Below are 19428 nucleotides of genomic sequence, written 5' to 3'. Positions count from 1 at the left end.
ATTTTAAGATGTTATTTATCATCAAATAAACAAAAAGCTGAACTCTGATGCATGAAATAAAACAAATTAACCAGACTGTTCCTCAATGAAGACTAGTCCAAACAACAAATGTTATCCACAAAGAATGAAAACAGAATCACATGAATATAGTATCTTAAAATTTTTTAATTGACGTACTTTTTATTTTAAATTTATAGATTTTACCACCATTTACACAACAGTTTTGGAGAAATACACCTTTCATCTATCAGCAAGTCAGAAATAATGAGCTTCCTTGTGTCAGGAAGAATTTTCAGGAACAAAAATCAAACTGAAACTAATATAACAAAGTGACTGTCAGGCTTAATCAATCTCAATTTAAATTTTCAAAAGGTTTTAGAAGGCCTAAATTAAGGCTTTGCAGTGGCTCATGCCTGTAATCCCAGCACTTTGGGAGGTAGGAGGTTTGCTTGAGGCCAGGAATTTGAGATCAGCCTGGGCAACACAGCAAGACATCAGCTCTAGAAAAAAAAATACAACAACTAGCAGGCACTCGCCTATAGTCCCTACTGCTCAGGAGGCAGAAGTGGGAGAACTGCTTGGACCCAGAAGTTCAAGGCTGCAGTGAGCTATGATCATGCCACTGCACTCCAGCCTGGGCAACAGAATGAGACCCCTCAAAAAAAAAAAAAACACTTTAAAAATAAAAGAGGTCAGGTGCAGTAGCTAATGCCTGTAATCCCAGCACTTTGGGAGGCTGAGGTGGGAGGACTGCTTGAGCCCAGGAGTTTGAGACCAACCTGAGCAACACAGGGAGACCTTGTCTCTACAAAAAAATTTTTAAAAATTAGCTGGGTATTTTGGGATGCGCCTGTAGTACCAGTTACTTGGGAGGCTGAGGTGGGAAGATCGTTTGAGCCAGGGAGATCAAAACTGCAGTGAACCATGAGTCTCACTCTGTAGCCCAGGCTGGAGTACAGTGGCGTGATCTCGGCTTATTGCAATCTCTGCCTCCCACATTCAAGCGATTCTACCTCCCAAGTAGCTGGGTACTACAGGTGCCCGCCACCACACCCAGCTAATTTCTGTATTTTTAGTAGAGACGGGGTTTCACCATGTTGGCCAGCCTGGTCTCGAACTCCTGACCTCAAGTGATGCACCCGCCTTGGCCTCCCAAAGTGTTGGGATTACAGATGTGAGCCACGGCGCCCAGCCGTGAATTCTTATACACACTGGATAGTAAAGTAATTGTATGTATGGGATTGATTTGTTCAAATGGAGGACCTAAGTTTCTTTAAGCATTCAGATGAAGAAAACAAACTCACCCCAGATTGCTGTATAGTAATCTATGAACTCAATATAGAAAAAGAATGACAAGCAAAATCCAAAAATAGTTCTCCCCCAATAGCCATTCTACAGATTGATTCTCTATTATCTTATTCTAAACTTTCTTTTAATGACTAGTCCAATGTAATTACAGATATAGTATTCTGACATTCCAAAATTATCTATATAATGAAATCAATTCTAACTCAACCAAACTAGCACTTTAAAGGAAAGAACTGACAACCAAAAATGACTGAGGGGGAAAAGAAAAGAGAGAACAATAACAACAAAATGGCAGCTATTATTTATTGAGCACCAATTATAAGTCAGTCAGTGCAGTTACAGCCATTTTTTCTCCATTTAATCCTCACCATATCATGATTTCATAGGTAAACTCCAAGTTGATTGTCTGGTCAATGACTAACTTTTCAAGTTGTCACTAGCTTTGGGGCCAGAACTCTGGCCTGCCTGACTCAGTCATCTGAGTTATTAAGAATTACAGGACTCAGGCCGCCTTTGTACTTAACTCTCTGAGCAGGCAATGAGCCCATTGTCCTTTCTTCCTCATACCCACAAGAAAATCCCATACCCTAAAGCATTTCCTGATGTCTGGAATAAAATGATATGCACTATAGTCTATAAAAACACAAAAAAGAACAAAAATTATACATAAAAATTTAAATATTAATAAGGCCTCACAGTATCACTCAGGTTAAAAAAAAAAAAAGTGAGTGGGAGGGAGCACCAGTGTTGTTAGACAGAAAAGAGAAGTGAGAAAGTAAAATAGGACACGCTTCAGATAATCTATTCTTGGGTCCACCAGGTCCATTGCTTCTGGTCTCAGAACTGCAATTCTCAGTTTTCTCAGGTATGCATATTAATTCACACATTCAGGAGTCAATTCAGCAATAAACAACTGAAGAGAGAGAGAAAAAGAGAGGAAGGAAGAAAGGAAAGAACGAAGGGAGGGAGGAAAGGGAAGGAAGGAAAGAAAGAAAAGAAAGGAAGAAAGAATTTAAAAATAAAAAAAAAGAAAAAGAAGGGAGGGAGGGAGGGAAAAGAAAAATGTCTAGTGGAACTAAAGGTGTAGTGTGTTTTTTTGTTTTGTGACGGAGGCTTGCTCTGTCACCCAGGCTGGAGTGCAGTGGCACGATCTCAGCTCACTGCAACCTCCACCTCCTGGTTCAAGAGATTCTCCTGACTCAGCCTCCCAAGTAGCTGGGATTACAGGTGCCTGCCACCATGCCCGGCTAATTTTTGTATTTTTAGTAGAGATGGAGTTTCATCATGTTGGCCAGGATGGTCTTAAACTCCTGACGTCAGATAATCCCCCCACCTCGGCTCCCAAAGTGCTGGGATAACAGGCGTGAGCCACCGCACCCGGCCCAAGGTGTTAGTGTTATTAAAAGTTCAGGGAGACTGGGTGCTGTGGCTCACACATGTAATCCCAGCACTTCGGAAGGCCGGGACGGGCAGATCACTTGAGGCCAGGAGTTTAAGACCAGCCTGGACAACATTGCGAAACCCAGTCTCTACTAAAAATACAAAAAGTAGCCGAGCGTGGTGGCATGTGCCTATAGTCCCAGCTATTCAGGAGGCTGAGGTGGGAGAATCACATGAACCCTGGAGGCGGAGGTTGCAGTGGGCCGAGATCACGCCACTGCACTCCAGCCTGGGCAACACAACGAGACTCCCTCTTAAAAAAAAACCAGGCAATAGAATCTGACAAACCTGGCTTCAAATCTAGTCACTAACTAGCCTAGAATTTGGGGCAAATCATTTTATAGACTCTTTCTAAACCTCAATCTGTAAAATGGGAATGGATGAGAATTTAGTCAAAGGATAAAATGAGAATGCATTCAAACACTCCCTGATGTGAGACTCTCCCAAGATTCCAAAGGGCTAAAGTTTTTGGTGATTAGCATACATATGTGGGCCCAAGTGCTTCAAAATTGTCCTTTATATTTCTTCCACTGCCCTCTTTAAGGCATGTCTTTTAAGCAAATTCAGTAATGTATAGAAAAATTTGATTTAAGAATAGTTGACTATCTAAATTTAAGAATAGTTATTCTTAAATCAAAATTAAAAAGCCACAGTAGGTTTCCCTTAAGCAACAATGAATGTGTTTCATAAAAGTGCTAAACAACTATTAAAAGACATTATCTTCTTTGGAAATAATAGTGAAAAGGTTAAGGTTAAACCCCTTCAGGCTTCCTTTCCCTGAATGTTTTCAGAGTTTATGTTTTAAGGGCGCCTAGTTCTTTGGCTTTAGATAGCTATTTATAATTGCTAATTGAATGACATCTCTAGAACAGATGTATAAACAGAAAAAATTGTGGGCTAGAGCAGAACAGACCCACATTTCAAAGCAGCCCTATCTATGTTACATAAACCTTCCTTCCTTGAGGCAAAACAAAATATAGGGAGCCTATCAGGTCAGAGGATAGAAGCTGCTCATAACTGAGGGAGGAGATCTATGAAAAGAGCTTTTGGGCGGCGTGGGAAATCTGCCTTGGTTACTGGACAGACCTAGCTCTCTGACTTGGTAATTAAAATTTTTCCTGAGATCTTTTTTTCTTCCTAGACTATCTTTTCCTCAAGGAATAGAAATAGACAAAAAAAAAAGTATATGTTTTCATTTAAAATTAGTATGTCAGGCTTCTTTATAGAAGCGTATCTTCACCTTTATTAAACATATGGAAAAAATATGAAATTTCACTTTACCGTTATTTTTAAAGAATGTATATATTTTAGGCCAGGCATAGTAGCTCACGCCTGTAATCCCAGCTCTTTGGGAGGCCAAGGTGGGTGGACGACCCGAGGTCAGGAGTTCGAGATCAGGCTGGCCAACATGGTGAAATCCCATCTCTATGAAAAATGCAAAAATTAGCCGAGCGTGGTGGTGCACTCCTGTAATCCCAGCTACTTGGGAGGCTGAGGTGGGAGAATTACTTGAACCTGGGAGGCAGAAGCTGCAGTGAGCCAAGATCACTCCAGCCTGGCGACAGAGCAAGACCCCATCTCAAAAAACAAAAAAAAGTATATATTTTACATTTTATACTTTAATATAGCATAATTTAATAATTTTCAATTATTAAAAAAGATTAGAGCTTCATTTTAAAAACAAAAGCATTATTATTTATCACTATCAATTACTTCCCCCAAATATATTTATATTTATAAAATTATAAATTATAAATTTATCAATTATAATGGATACAGTGGCTCACACCTATAATCCCAGCACTTTGGGAGGCCAAGGTAGGAGATCACTTGAGCCCAGGAGTTCCAGACCAGCCTGGGCAACATAGTGAGACCTTATCTCTACAAAAAATAAAAATAAATAAACATTTTAAAAATTGGCGTGCACTGGCCAGGAGCGGTGGCTCACGCCTGTGATCCCAGCACTTTGGGAGGCCAAGGCAGATGGATCACGAGGTCAGAAGTTTGAGACCAGCCTGACCAATATGGGAAAACCCTACCTCTACTAAAAATACAAAAATTAGCCAGGCGTGGTGGCACACTCCTGTAATCCCAGCTACTCAGGAGGCTGAGGCAGGAGAATCACTTGAACCCAGGAGGCGGAGGTTGCAGTGAGCTGAGATCAAGCCACTGCACTCCAGCCTGGGCGACAGAACGAGACTCCATCTCAAAAAAAAAAAAAAATTGGCATGCACGTGTGTGGTCCCAGCTACTGGGGAAGCTGATGTGGGAGGACTGCTTGAGCCCGGGAGGTTGAGGCTGCAGTGCGCTATGACTGCGCCACTGCATTCCAGCCTGGGAAACAGAGTGAGACCCTAATTTAAAAAAAAAAAAAAATATATATATATATATATATATATATATATATATATATAACATATATGTATTTATAATTATCAGCTTTAATAAGTACTACTTAAGCAAACAGTACATAGAGTACATTGTTTAGGCACTGAAATGAATGATGTGAAAATCAGTAACAGGCCTTTTAGCAACCTTAATATCTTAATATCCACCAAATGCCATTAAATCTTAATATCCACTAAAATTAAACCTTAATGGCTAACAAATGTCATTAAAATATGAGGGCTTTTTTTTTTTTTTTTTGGAGACAGGGTCTGTTGCCCAGGCTGGAGTGCAGTGGCACAATATTGGCTCACTGTATCCCCTACCTCCTGGGCTCAAGTGATCCTCCCACTTCAGCCTCCTGAATAGCTGGGACTAAAGGTGCAGGCCACCATGCCTGGCTATTTTTGTATATATTTTTTTTGGTAGAGTCGGGGTTTCACCATATTGCCCAGGCTGGTCTCAAACTCCTGGGCTTAAGTGATCCGCTCACCTTGGCCTCCCAAAGTGCTAGGATTACAGGCATGAGCCACTGCTCCCAGCCAAAATGTGGGTTTTTTTGGTTTTTTTTTTTTTTTTTTTTGAGACGGAGTCTCGCTCTCTTGCCCAGGCTGGAGTGCAGTGGCGTGATCTCGGCTCACTGCAAGCTCCGCCTCCCAGGTTCACACCATTCTCCTGCCTCAGCCTCACGAGTAGCTGGGACTACAGGCTCCCTCCATGACGCCTGGCTAATTTTTTGTATTTTTAGTAGAGACGGGGTTTCACTGTGTTAGCCAGGATGGTCTCAATCTCCTCACCTCATGATCCACCCACCTCGGCCTCCCAAAGTGCTGGGATTACAGGTGTGAGCCACCACACCTGGCCAAATGTGGGTATTTTTTACACACTGAAAAAGCTGCTGTATAACCTGCTCCTGTCTTCCCTGAGCTCTATGGTTCAAGCCCTTCATGGACCATCCTTTCCATCTGCTACTGGATATGAATTCTGTGATACTTCATGCTTTGGGTATGGTTATTAAGCTAAGATTGTAATAATCAAATCTCACGTGTCAAGGCTAACAGGGAAAAATTCTACACCCTACCCCAGGAAAGTGCTAACCACATTATTCAAATGCAATGTGTGGTGGGGTTTTCTGTTCCTTAAAAGCAATGGCTAGTATTAAAACATTTTTTTAAATAAATAAATAAACAAACAGCAACGTCCAGGCACACTGGCTCACACGTGTAATGCCAGCACTTTGGGAGGCCGAGGTGGGTGGATTGCCTGAGGTCAGGAGCTCAAGACCAGCCTGGCCAACGTGGAGAAACCTTGTCTCTACTATATTAAAAATACAAAAGTTAGCCGGGTATGGTGGCACACACCTGTAATCCCAGCTACTTGGGAGGCTGAGGGAGGAGAATCGCTTGAACCCAGGAGATGGAGGTTGCAGTGAGCCGAGATTGCGCCACTGCACTACAGCTTGGGCAACAGAGCAAGACTCTCTCTCTCACACACACACACACACACACGCAAGCAACAACAGAATATAGCTACAATATAATAATGTAAATACAATCTTTGTAGCATTAATATGCTTACTGTATACAGAATACAATCTGTGTGGATATTCTCCAAAACATGATTTTAAATTGTTTTATGATTATAGATTATAAAGGTTTTTATACGCTTCTAAAGAAAAACAACAACATAGTTTCTACCAGACGCAGGATAAGAGATCACACAAACTAGGGAGAAAAAAAAACGGGCAAAGACTGGAACCATATGTATCATGGGAAATATAGGACTAGCAAGGGGAAAGAGAGAGGAATTATTTTTTTCATGTAACAAATATTGTATAAAACTATAAAAATTATATTTATTTGGGTATGTGAACCCCAGACTGACCATGACATACAAAAATAATTTTCACATTAAGATAACAGAAACAAAAGCAACATGAAAGGCTGACAGGGAATCATAAAAGGGTTAAAAAACCCTCAAGTACATCTTCTAATTTCCTTTGAGGAGACTGCTGAAACTGTTAATTTAAAATACTGAAAACTCATGCAAAAAACCTACTTTTGAGTTATTTTAACACATTATAATTTGTGCTTATATTATTTGTTATGAGCTTAATGCAAATAAGTCCTTTACAATGGATAATAAATGTAGAGACCCTTTACCAATAACTTACCAATCCATAATTTCCAAACTCATAAAAAAACAAATCAGTTCTCTCATCTAAGCATCACAGAAACTTCATTATGTGCACATAGGTTTTTGCTTAGCCAGCCAAGGAGAGAAGTACTATAGCTGCCTTAAATAACTAAATTATTCTGTAGCATACTAATTCACCCCATGAAAAGCTAATTCCAAGAAAAGTTGACATTTGGTAACTAGGTAAATGCCACATGAAATTTAATGTTTTCTTGAAAGAATCCCCAAGAATTATTCTTTTTTAAAAAATTCTGATTTTCAAAGAAAAATTAAGACATATTTTCTAAGGTTCATTTCTTTGTCTCAATAATAGCATGGTAATGAAAAACCTAGAAACCCACCTCAGTGTGTCTTTGATGTAATGCATTATATTCCTTCTTCAGTTCTGCTTCTCTTTCTTCAAGTCTGCTAACTGAAATTAAGATACATACACTTGATCAAAACAAAATAAGAAATTTACTTGAAAAAGTACATGTTAAACTCAGAATGGGCTATCCATAATCCTTAGCAACTTTCAGACTCAGTGTTCCATATGCAAGTCTTCACAAAGCAGTGACCTCATTTCGTCATCCTTAATAATGAAAACTTTCAGATGAGCGAAATACATTAGATTGGTTCTCTAATATTCCTATATTTATCAGGTCATCCCCCTAAACAGTTTTTTTTTTAACATGATACAGAATTAACTCTTTCAAAAACACAAATCACCTCATCAAAGTTTTAAACTGGGATTAGGGCCCAAATAATGTATTTCCAACACTACTCAAGCTCTTTAGCATTGGCAGTTTGTGAAAGTTGATTGTTTATAAGTACTTTTTCTGCTTCAGGTCTCCTCAATTTCAGGGACTCATCTTCTTTTATTTAGCTCCCTCTGCTGATGGGTTTTGTGAGTGGCACTGACTTGAGGTAGTGCTCACAGAGTACAACTTCAGGATATTTAAAAAAAAAAAAAAGTTTTATTAATAGATCCTGAGATACAGAATGTCAGGACAGGATTCCACAGGAAAGAATAACTGATAGCAAAGAGGAGTGATTCAGGGAGGAGGTGGTGTCCACACAGAACCACAAAGGAAGAAATTACAGTACTCAAGACAGATGGTAATGAGAGCATTCCTGACACTGTTACCACAGAGAAGGGAACACAAAACCATGCCTGTGGTGAGGCAGAGGGTGGTGGTGAGGCAGAGGGGAGACTGGCCAGACTGGAGGAGCCCATACTTGGCTAAGGAGCAGTGGGAGACAGTCTGGGGAGAAATAAAGCTGGTGCTAGAGGAGTTTGTCAGGGTACTCATTTAGTCTGTTGGAAAGCCTTAGCATAGTTGAAAATGTTCCCTGGATTTAAGGGTCAGCTGGCCGCAAACAGGCAAGGCTGTGTGTAATCTACAACTGGTGACTGTGGAGGACAGCTGTAGAAGGAACTAGTATGAACTAATATTCTGACAGCAGATAAATGAATGTTTTATATGCCTCCTAGTATTAACACACCAGACACCAAACAAAACATACCTTGTGCCGCCCAGAAAATTCATTTTGGGTTTGTGTACCTTTACTTGCCATAATTTGTTTAAATATCTTGAAAATATGTGATTAGGAAAACTGTAGCTGTCTTTGTTTTGATTTGTTTCTAATTCAAGCCTATGTGTCGCTGGCTCATTACATTTGCACCAGAGAGCAAACACACACTACAGTACCCACGGAGCACATTTTATCATGCCACACAAGTATTGAGTACATCTGCTGCTCATCTTATCCTGTGGCTGAAAGTGATAATAAGCAAATTTATTATGCAGATGTGTTGTGATAAAATAATAGACGCTAAAACCATAAATTAATTTTTAATAAAATTTAATTCTATGATTTTTATTTAAAAACAGGAAGTCCAAGCAAATTATGGATATTTAATAATTTCAAAATAAACATTTTCTACTACTTGTCATTTAAACTGATTAAAAGCTTAAAGGAATTCTGAGACTACTGGACAAACCATATCTATTTTCAATTGTTCATCTTTTTGAATCATTATTTTCTTGATAATGTGCAACAAAAACAAAAATTGGATGCTGAGGCTAAAATAGAATCCAACTATCATTCATAATCCTCAATTTCAAATTTGTGCTCAATAGTAGAGCCTTATTATTCTTGTCAGCTGATATAAATTCATAAATAAATTTGTATCACCAACACCACCACTACTAATAGCAGCCAACAATATCAAGTGCTTATTATGTACCATACAGTCCTAAGAACTGCATATAAACTAACTTATTTGAGCCTAACATTAACCTTACGATGAAAGTATTATTATTACATTCATGGTAGAGATGAGGAAACTGAAGCAAATAGGAGCTAAGTAACTTGCCCAAAGTCACACAGATAGAAAATGGCAAAGCAAGGATTCCTATCAGAATCTGGCTCCAGAATCTGTGTTCTTAATTACCATGGTATACTGCTTCTCAGCAAATACTCATTTTAATCTGTTTTGTATATTGGAGTTTACTTTAAGATATCACTTTGGGCAGAGGGGAGTAGGCTTCAAACAAAAAACTCCTCTGTTCTTACAGAAACAACCCATTCACAGATACTTTGATACAAACGGCATCAAACTGCCAAGCAAAATGTGTACCCAAGTCAGGGAGATGCACGTTAAAATCAAAATGCAACACCACCATGCTTCTGAATGGCTACAATGAAAAACACAATACACCAAGTGCCAGTATGGATGTGGAACTACTGGAACTTTCATAAACTGTGGTGTATGGTTTCATACACCGTAACTTGGTATGCCCAATTTAAGAACTGTTTGGCAAGATTTAGTTAAGTTTCGAATGTTTGCCAACCCTATGACAAAACAATGTCATTGCTAGAAAGCCTATATATATGTCCACCCAAAGGTATTTAAAACAATGTTCAAAGAAGCACAATCTGAAAACAATCCAACTGTCCATCAAGAGTAGAATGGATAAATATTCATGTACTGGAATACTGTACAACATGAATAAACAAATTATTGCCACACACATCACGGACCAATAGCACAAATATGATGTTGAAGGAAAGAAGCAGAAACAAAAGAACACAAAATTCAAAGACATAACACAAAACTAATCTGAAATGTTAGAAATCAGGATAGTAGTTACCTCTGGGGAGGAGTTAGTGATCTGATGTATTTATGTCTGTATAGCCCCAGCCCACCTCAGTTCAAACACAATGTGCATCCATTCACACAGGCACTTTCCTCTGCTTGAATACTCATTCTTCCTTATGTTATCCTACAATGGCTATGAGTTCAACATGTAGAATGGGATTTAAACAAACTATTCAGAACCATAACAAACAAGCTTTATTGCTCTGACTTTAGCATTCTCAGGGAGAGAACAAAAATGTTACCGAATAGACTGGATAAAGAAAATGTGGTGGGTCACGCCTGTAATCCCAGCACTTTGAGAGCCGAGGTGGGCGGATCACAAGGTCAGAAGTTCGAGAACAGCCTGGCCAACATGGTGAAACCCCATCTCTACTAAAAATACAAAAACTAGCTGGGCGTGGTGGTGCATGCCTATAATTCCAGCTACTTGGGAGGCTGAGGCAGGAGAATCGCTTGAACCCAGGAGGCAGAGGTTGCAGTGAGACAAGATTGCACCACTGCAACTCCAGCCTGGCGACAGAGTGTGACTCCATCTCAAAAAACAAACAAACAAACAAACAAACAAACAAAAAACCAGAATCTCACCACTTTTACCACCTTCATCACTCTCACCTTGACCCAAGACATCATCTCTTGCTTAGGTTATTACAGTAATAATCCTAGTCTCCTGACTAGTTTCTCTACTTAGTCTTTGTTCCCTACATTCTCAAAATAGAGATGGAATCAAACAGTGACTAACCGCTCAAAACTTCTAAGCTTCCGATCTCATTTTTAAAAGGAAAAAAAAATTCTTACAATGGTCTGTAAGACTTTTCTGTATCTGATTGTCAAGTCACAACACTCTTTGCTCCCCATCCCCACAGAGAACTCTTATCTCCTGACCTATTATGGACTGAATTGTGCTCCCTCACCCCCCAAATTCATAGGTTGAAGCTCTACCTCCCAATATGACTGCATTTGGGGGATAGGGCCTTTAAGAAGATAATTAAGGGCCGGGCGAGGTGGCTCACACCTGTAATCCCAGCACTTTGGGAGGCCGAGGCAGGTGGATTACCTGGGCAAGAGTTGGAGACCAGCCTGGCCAACATGGTGAAACCCTGTTTCTACTAAAAATACAAAAATTAGCCAGGCGTCACGGCAAATAGCAGTAATCCCAGCTACTCGGGAGGCTGAGGCAGGAGGATCGCTTGAATCTGGGAGATGGAGGTTGCCGTGAGCTGAGATTGTACCACTGCACTCCAGCCTCGGTGACAGAGCGGGACTTTGTCTTTTTTTTTTTTTTTTTTTTTTTAAAAAGGCAGAAGAAGGTAGGTAATTAAGGTTGAATGAGGTCATTAAGGTGAGGCCCTGATCCAACAGGGCTGGTATCCTTATAACAGCAAGAGATAGGCAAAAGGCCATATTAGGACACAGAGGTAAAGCAGCCACCTGCAAGCCAAGGAGAAAGGCCTCAGGAGAAACCAAATCTGCTTGTACCATGGATCTCAGATTTCCAGCCTCCAGACTGTGAGAAATAAATTTCTGCTATTGAAGCCACCCAGTCTGTAATATTTTGTTATGGCAGCCCTAGCTGACTTATACCATTAAGCAAACCTCAGAGAAAAGGGTTTTTTGTTTTTTTTTGTTTTTTTTTTTTCCTTGAGACAGAGTCTCACTCTGTCCCCAGGCTGGAGTGCAATGGTGCGATCTCGGCTCACTGCAACCTCCACCTCCCTGGTTGAAGCGATTCTCCTGCCTCAGCCTCCCTGAGTAGCTGGGACTATAGGCGTGCACCACCACACCCAGCTAATTTTTGTATTTTTAGTAGAGATGGGGTTTCACCATATTGGTCAGGATGGTCTCGATCTCCTGACCTCGTGATCCACCCACCTCGGCCTCCCAAAGTGCTAGGATTACAGGCATAAGCCACCGCGCCCCACTGAGAGAAGCTTTTATATAAGATGTTTGTCAACTGACTTGGTCAGAGAGCTGGGTTTATACCTTACAGAACAAAACATTATAATGCCACAAAACAAAGTCAGGTCCTTACTGATTTTATGCCAGTTTCCTGATCAATTTGTTTGCATTGCTTTGTGTCAAATGTACACCACTTAATAGTGAGATTAGGCCAGGAGCAGTGGCTCAAACTTGTAATCCCAGCACTGTGGGAGGCCAAGGCGGGCTGATCACCTGAGGTCAGCAGTTCGAGACCGGCCTGGCCAACATGGTGAAACCCCTCTACTAATACTACAAAAATTAGCTGGGCATGGTGGTGCACGCCTGTAATCCTAGCTACTCAGAAGGCTGAGGCAGGAGAATCACTTTAACCTGGGAGGTGGAGGTTGCAGTGAGGTGAGATCGCAACATTGTACTCTAGTCTGGACAACAAGAGCGAAAACTCTGTCTCCAAAAAAAAAAAAAAAAAAAAAAGGCTTGTGGGAAGGAGACATAACAGAATATACCATTAATTTTGGGAGATTTCCAATATTTATCTAAATGAATATGACCATTGTTCACATAAGCTTAGGTCCATCCATAAAAATTCCTTAAAGTTCTAGTAATCATTTTGTTCTCCTTAAGCATTTTGAATTATTTCTATCATTAATTCCTTCAGCCTCCATTCACAGCTTTCTAACCCATCAGGGTTACTTTTTGCTAAATTTACTTCCATTTGGCAACACAGTCTTACTTTCACCTCAAAAATAACATTTGATAAACTATCAATCCATTCTCTAACCATCTCTTTCAAAAGGTGAAATGGTTATATTTACTAATCTCATATAAATAATACACATACATATCTTTTTTTTTATTTAATAGCAACCATTTATCACAGAAAAAGGGCATTTAGCACATGCAAACTACCTGGAGTTACAAATGACTTGTCCCTTTTAATTTTTAATAGACTTTATTTTTAGAGCCGTTTTAGGGTCACAGCAAAATTGAATGAAAGTACAGAGAATTTCCATGTATTTGCAGCCCCCCTACACACGCAACCTCCCCTACCATCAACATCCAGAATCAGAGTGGTATACCTTTTACAATCGATGAACCTACACTGACACATGCTTATCACCCAAAATATATCAATTACATTAGGGTACACTCTTGGTGTTGTATACTCTACAGCTTTTGACAAAAATGTGACATGTGACCACCATTATAGTATCAAACAAAATAAGTTCACTGCCTTAAAAATCCTGTGCTCCACCTATTCATCCCTCCCTACCATCTCCCAAACCTTGGCAATCAATGATCTTTTTACTGTCTCCATAGTTTTGCCTTTTCCAGAATGTCACATAGTTGGAATCATATAGTACCTAGCCTTTTCAGATTGGCTTCTTTCACTTAGTAATATGCATTTGAGGTTACTCCATACCTTTTTTTTGTTTGTTTTTGAGACAGAGTCTTGCTCTTTCACCCAGGCTGGAGTGTAGTGGCATGATCTCAGTTCACTGCAACCTCCGCCTGCCAGGTTCGAGCAATTCTCGTGCCTCAGCCTTCTGAGTAGCTGGGACTACAGGCACCCACCACCATGCTTGGCTAATTTTTGTATTTTAGTAGACACAGTGTTTCGCCATGTTGGCCAGGCTGGTCTCGAACTCCTGACCTCAGGAGATCCACCTGCCTCCGCCTCTCAAAGTGCTGGGATTACAGGCGTGAGCCACCACACACAACCTACTCCACGTCTTTTCTGGACAAACAGTTTATTTCTTTTTAGCACTGACTAATATTCCATTGTCTAGATTACCATAGTTTATGCCTGTTATTTTCATAAGAGCTAAAGGTCTTAAAATTACAGGTCTCAAACTTTTACTATCTCTTTCACGCACAAAATTTCATGTTTTTAATGCACAAAATGTGGTATTTTAAGATATTTTCAACTTACTGTTACATATTAGAAACTTGTATGCTGGCCGGGCACAGTGGCTCACGCCTGTAATCCCAGTACTTTGGGAAGCCGAGGCGGGCGTATCACCTGAGGTCAGGAGTTCAAGACCAGCCTGGCCAACATGGTGAAACCCCATCTCTACAAAAAATACAAAAAAATTTAGCTGGGCGTGGTGGTGCATGCCTGTAATCTCAGCTACTTGGGAGGCTGAGGCAGGAGGATCGTTTGAACCTAGGAGGTGGAGGTTGCAGTGAGCCAAGACTGTGCCACTGCACTCCAGCCTGGGCCACAGGGCGAGACTACATCTCAAAAAAAAAAAAAAAAATTGTATGCTGACGATGTCTATCTTTTCGCTAAGTTTTTGATACAAAATAAATCATAAAGTATACTTGAATTAACCTCTGTCTCAGCTTTTCATATAAATGTATTTTGTCTGTAACCTGTTAAATAACAGGCAAAATACTGAATTTTGCAACATCTGAAATAAAAGCAGGCCAGGGCCAGGTGTAGTGGCTCACACCTGTAATCCCAGCACTTTGGGAGACCAAGGTGGGTGGATCACCTGAGGTCAGGAGTTGGAGACCAGCCTGGCCAACATGGTGAAATCCCATCTCTACTAAAAACAAAAATTAGCCAGGTGTGGTGGCACATGCCTGTAATCCCAGCTACTTGGGAGGCTGAGGCAGGAGAATTGCTTGAACCTGGGAGGTGGAGGTTGCAGTGAGCCAAGATCGTGCCACTGCACTCCAGCCTGGGCAACAGAGCCAGACTCCATCTCAAAAATAAATAAATAAGTAAATAAGTAAAAAATAATAATAAAATGGAATTTTAAAAAATAAAATAAAAGCAGACAAAAAATAAAATAAAAGGGTTAAAATATCTACATAAATTAGACGTTAAGTATTATCCTCTAGCATAAGTATCATATCCACTTCCATCTTCCTCTCCACTCCAGTAGAAGAGTAAATGAGAGTCTGTTCACCTCAGTCTACTTACTTAAGGCCCTTAACTAATTCATTTATCTTTCCCATTAAAGTTAAACAGAAGGTTTATCATTCTGCTTAGTTATATTCAGATGTGTCACTGATAGCTAATTATACAAATAAAACAAGATGACTAATATACTACCTACTCCTAGTAGGCAACCACAGCATTGTAAAGATGGTTCAAACATTAAGTTATCTACTTACCCATTTATGAGGAACTAAACGAGTCAAGATGCCAAGAGGAAACCCAAGGAATATCTTCCCAAAGTGTTGTTCATTATACTCAGCTCTTCAAAACTGTATTACTACAGACTTTCAGATAGCAAAGTTAGAGTTTTGGTTGTTTCTAGCTCTAGCAGGATATATAGGCAATTGAAATGGGGGTGGAGGGTATCCCAGAAAAGAATATTATTCGGTTATGAAAAGGAAGGAAGTACTGACACATGCTACAACATGAATGAACCTTTATGCTAGGTGAAAGAAGCCAGTCACAAAAGACCATATATTGTATGATCCTATTATTATGAAATGTCCAGAACAGGCAAATCTATAGAGACAAAAATTAGATTAGTGGTTTTCAGGGACAAGGGGAAGCAGAAAAGCAGAAGTAAGTGTAACAGGTATGAGGGGGTGGTTCTTCTTGGGGTGATAGAAATGTTCTGGAATTAGTGGTGGCAGTTGTACAACCTGAAAATTGTACTAAAAACCGCTGAATTGTACACTTCAAAATGGTGAATTTTGGCCGGGTGCGGTGGCTCAGGCCTGTAATCCCAGCACTTTGGTAGGCCAAGGCGGACAGATCATCTGAGATCAGGAGATTGAGACCAGCCTGGCCAACATGATGACACCCCGTCTCTACTAAAAATACAAAAAATTAGCTGGGCATGGTGGCAGGTGCCTGTAATCCTAGCTACTCAGGAGGCTGAGGCAGGAAAATTGCTTGAATCTGGGAGGCAAAGGTTGCAGTGAGCTGAGATCGCACCATTGCACTCCAGCCTGGGCAACTAGAACAAAACTCCATCTCAAAAAAATATATATATAAATACATAAAATAAAATGGTGGATTTTATGATATGTGAATTAGATTTCAATTTTTAATTTTATTTTATTTTTAAATAGAGACAGGGTCTCGCTATTTTGCCCAGGCTGGTTATGAACTCCTGGGCTCAAGCAATCCTCCTGCCTCAGCCTCCCAAATTCCTGGAATTATAGGCACGAGCCACCAGGCCCAGCCTGGATTTCAATTTTAAAAAGAGTCATTTGAAACCTATCCCTTAACACAAGTATGAGGAAATTATGTCTTAATTTAATAACCTATTTTTTAAAGAAAAAGTCAAACGGTAAGGGATCAAAAAGAAAATCTCAACATTTATGCTATAAGAGAAGGACATTTCATTAAAATGTCCTTCTCTTCTCTTCCTCAGATAATTCACAGTAGAAAGAATAGGCAGATGGTTGCTAAGCCTTAGGCAGAATCATTCCTTTGCCACAACACTTGGGCAAAATAACATACTAATGGCCCCTACTAAGGCCGTTAAGCTGAGGCAAAGACTGGCCAGATGTTAACCAAAACAGTTTCCTTTTTTGCTTGGGCAAATAGCTAGGCTATCCATCCCAGCCCCTGCAGGTAGCCTCTGACTGACTTATAGCCAATGAAGTAGTAGTAAAAGTGATGTGTGCTACTCCTAGGCCTGGTCCAGTAAAAACCCTCCACACACAATGCTCCATGCCCTTTACCCTTCCTCCAACTTAATGCAGGTAAGACAAACTTAGAAGCTATAAAGGGGGAAATGCCCATGTCTCCGCAAAAGCCACCCACTTATCTGAAACATCCACTTTTTAAACTTTACGTAAGCAAGAAATAACATTTGAGTCATTAATATATAATTTTTGTGGCTAGTTCGTTATAGCAACTACAGTTAGCTTAACATATATCAGCTTATAAACATGTACTAAAATCCTCTTAAAAGTCAGCATTCCAAATTATCAAAGGTATGTTACCCCATTATGCTTTTTTTTTTTTCTTCAGACAGGGTCTTGTTCCGTTTCCCAGGCTGGAGTGCAATGGCACAGTCACAGCTCACTGCAGCCTTGACTTCCTGGGCTCAAGCAATCCTCCAGGCTCAAGTGATCCTCCCAAGCAGTTGGCACTACAGCTGTGTGCCACCAGGCCAAGATAATTTTTTGATTTTTTGTAGAGACAAGGTCTCACTATGTTGCCCAGGCTGGTCTCGATCTCCTGGTCTCAAGCACTCCTCCCGCCTCAGCTTTCCAAAATACTGAGATTACAGGTGTGAGCCATTGCCTCCAGTCCCCATTATGTTTTAAAAATAGTTTACTTCAGCTACTTGGGAGGCTGAGACAGGAGAATTGCTTGAACCCAGGAGACAGAGGCTGCAGTGAGCCAAGATCATGCCATTGCACTCCAGGCTGGGCGACAGAGTGAGACTCCGTCTCAAAAAAAAAAAGAAAAAAAAAAAAAAAAACCACGGCTCATGCCTGTAATCCCAACACTTTGGGAGGCCAAGGCGGGGAGATCACGAGGTCAGGAGATCGAGACCATCCTGGTCAACATGGTGAAATCCCGAGATCAAGACCATCCTGGCCAACATGGTGAAACCCCGTCTCTACTAAAATACAAAAAATTAGCCAGGCATGGTGGCACACTCCTGTAGTCCCAGCTACTAGGGAGGCTGAGGCAGGGGAATCGCTTGAACCTGGGAGGTGGGGGCTGCAGTGAGCCGAGATTACACCACTGCGCTCTAGCCTGGCGACAGAGCAAGAGTCCGTCTCAAAAAAAAAAAAAAAGGATAGTTTACGTCTGTTATTATAAATGATTTTCTGAATGTTTTTCTGGTGGTATATTCTCTCCTGCCTAACACCTACAGCAAGAACCTGAACAGAAACTGTTTTATGACTTTGTGTATTTCATGTTTTCTTTACATATACTGTGATCCTAAATTTTATTATTATCTTTGTAGGTACTTAGAATATAAATCGGGTAACACAAAGATCATATATAATTGATCATATAATACATAGAAAATATACACACATACACCAAGATCAAATAATACAAATTCAGAACCTTTTCTGAAAATACTTACAATAACTCAGTACAACAACATATCCAATGAACTCAGCTTACTCAAGGCCTAAGTCCCATAAGATGGTATAAACACTTTTGAGAAGTCATTTTAAAGTGTGGAAGAGCCATCTCTTTAAAGTCCTGAATGCCACTAAGGAATCAGTTAAAGGGAAAAGAAAAGGAAGTAGAAGGGAAGGGGAAAGCAGGAAAGAAAAGCCCACCTGGCAAGGACTATAGACATCCTCGAAAGCCTCAAGTACCATGAAGTTAACCTATACCTATATTGTTGCATTCCATTTGAAGTGTATTAAAAGGTCATTTCTTGTTTAATAGTTATCACATAAACCTAAACTTCAAAACGATCTCAGGGAAAATTCTAAAACCTTGTCACTTTACTCATCAAAACTAGCTCCAAGCCGAGATTAACTGGAAATAAACAAGATTCTGTTCATCCTATCCCAAAACAACTGATAAGTAACTGCCATTTTTAAAATTGCTAATTTTCTGGGGAGTTAAAAAAAAAAAGGCAAATCATGTTATCTAAAAAGAAAAAAAAGGTGAGGGGGCAAGAAAAAAGAACAATCAAAAGACAAATCCAAAATTTCCCCTTTATAATAATGATGGAGATACTTCAGCCTCATTTTGAGCGCTCTTTCTATCCGTCTTTCCAAAAAGCAAGAGGATAAGATTAAGGCAGGAAGAGCCACCTGCTCTGCCGGCTCAAAATCAGAGCTTACCTCCTGAGATTGATGGCCTTTGCCAAGTTTGGAACACCTTCCATCTCTGTTGTCTTCTGCCCCATCAGACTGCTGATAGGCCTACGGGGGGAAGAAAGAGAAACAGACCTGCTAGAATGCCATATCCAACTCATTATTTGCCTTCTCAAAAGGAATCATCAGTTTTTACTGTTCCTGGAAGGCAGATACTCCAACTGTTGCTGGGCCTCAGAAGATTGACATGTGGTCTTTCAGAAACTTCTCCTTGAACAATTTAGCATCAGAAGTCCCAA

The 19428-nt window shown here is 40.2% G+C and overlaps 1 protein-coding gene across 5 annotated transcripts in view; it reads right to left on the bottom strand.

Annotated features, from left to right (window-relative positions):
* The window catches only part of SPAG9 (sperm associated antigen 9), a 155517-nt gene that overhangs the window by 83203 nt on the left and 52886 nt on the right, over nt 1-19428 (bottom strand). For 4 of the 5 annotated variants that reach the window (XM_031010865.3, XM_031010861.3, XM_031010864.3 and 1 more), the window contains exon 3: nt 7671-7741. In XM_031010865.3, coding sequence (XP_030866725.1) covers nt 7671-7741 — 71 coding nt within the window. Of the gene's footprint in view, nt 1-7670; nt 7742-19156; nt 19219-19428 lie in introns of those variants that run through there. The other variant, XM_055387631.2, reaches the window with a different exon arrangement.

This window comes from Gorilla gorilla, chromosome 4, assembly GCF_029281585.2.
Source record: "Gorilla gorilla gorilla isolate KB3781 chromosome 4, NHGRI_mGorGor1-v2.1_pri, whole genome shotgun sequence".
Taxonomy (NCBI): domain Eukaryota; kingdom Metazoa; phylum Chordata; class Mammalia; order Primates; family Hominidae; genus Gorilla; species Gorilla gorilla.
The sequence above is the reverse complement of the archived record's forward strand: the minus strand, read 5'-3'. Positions and strand labels throughout refer to the sequence as shown.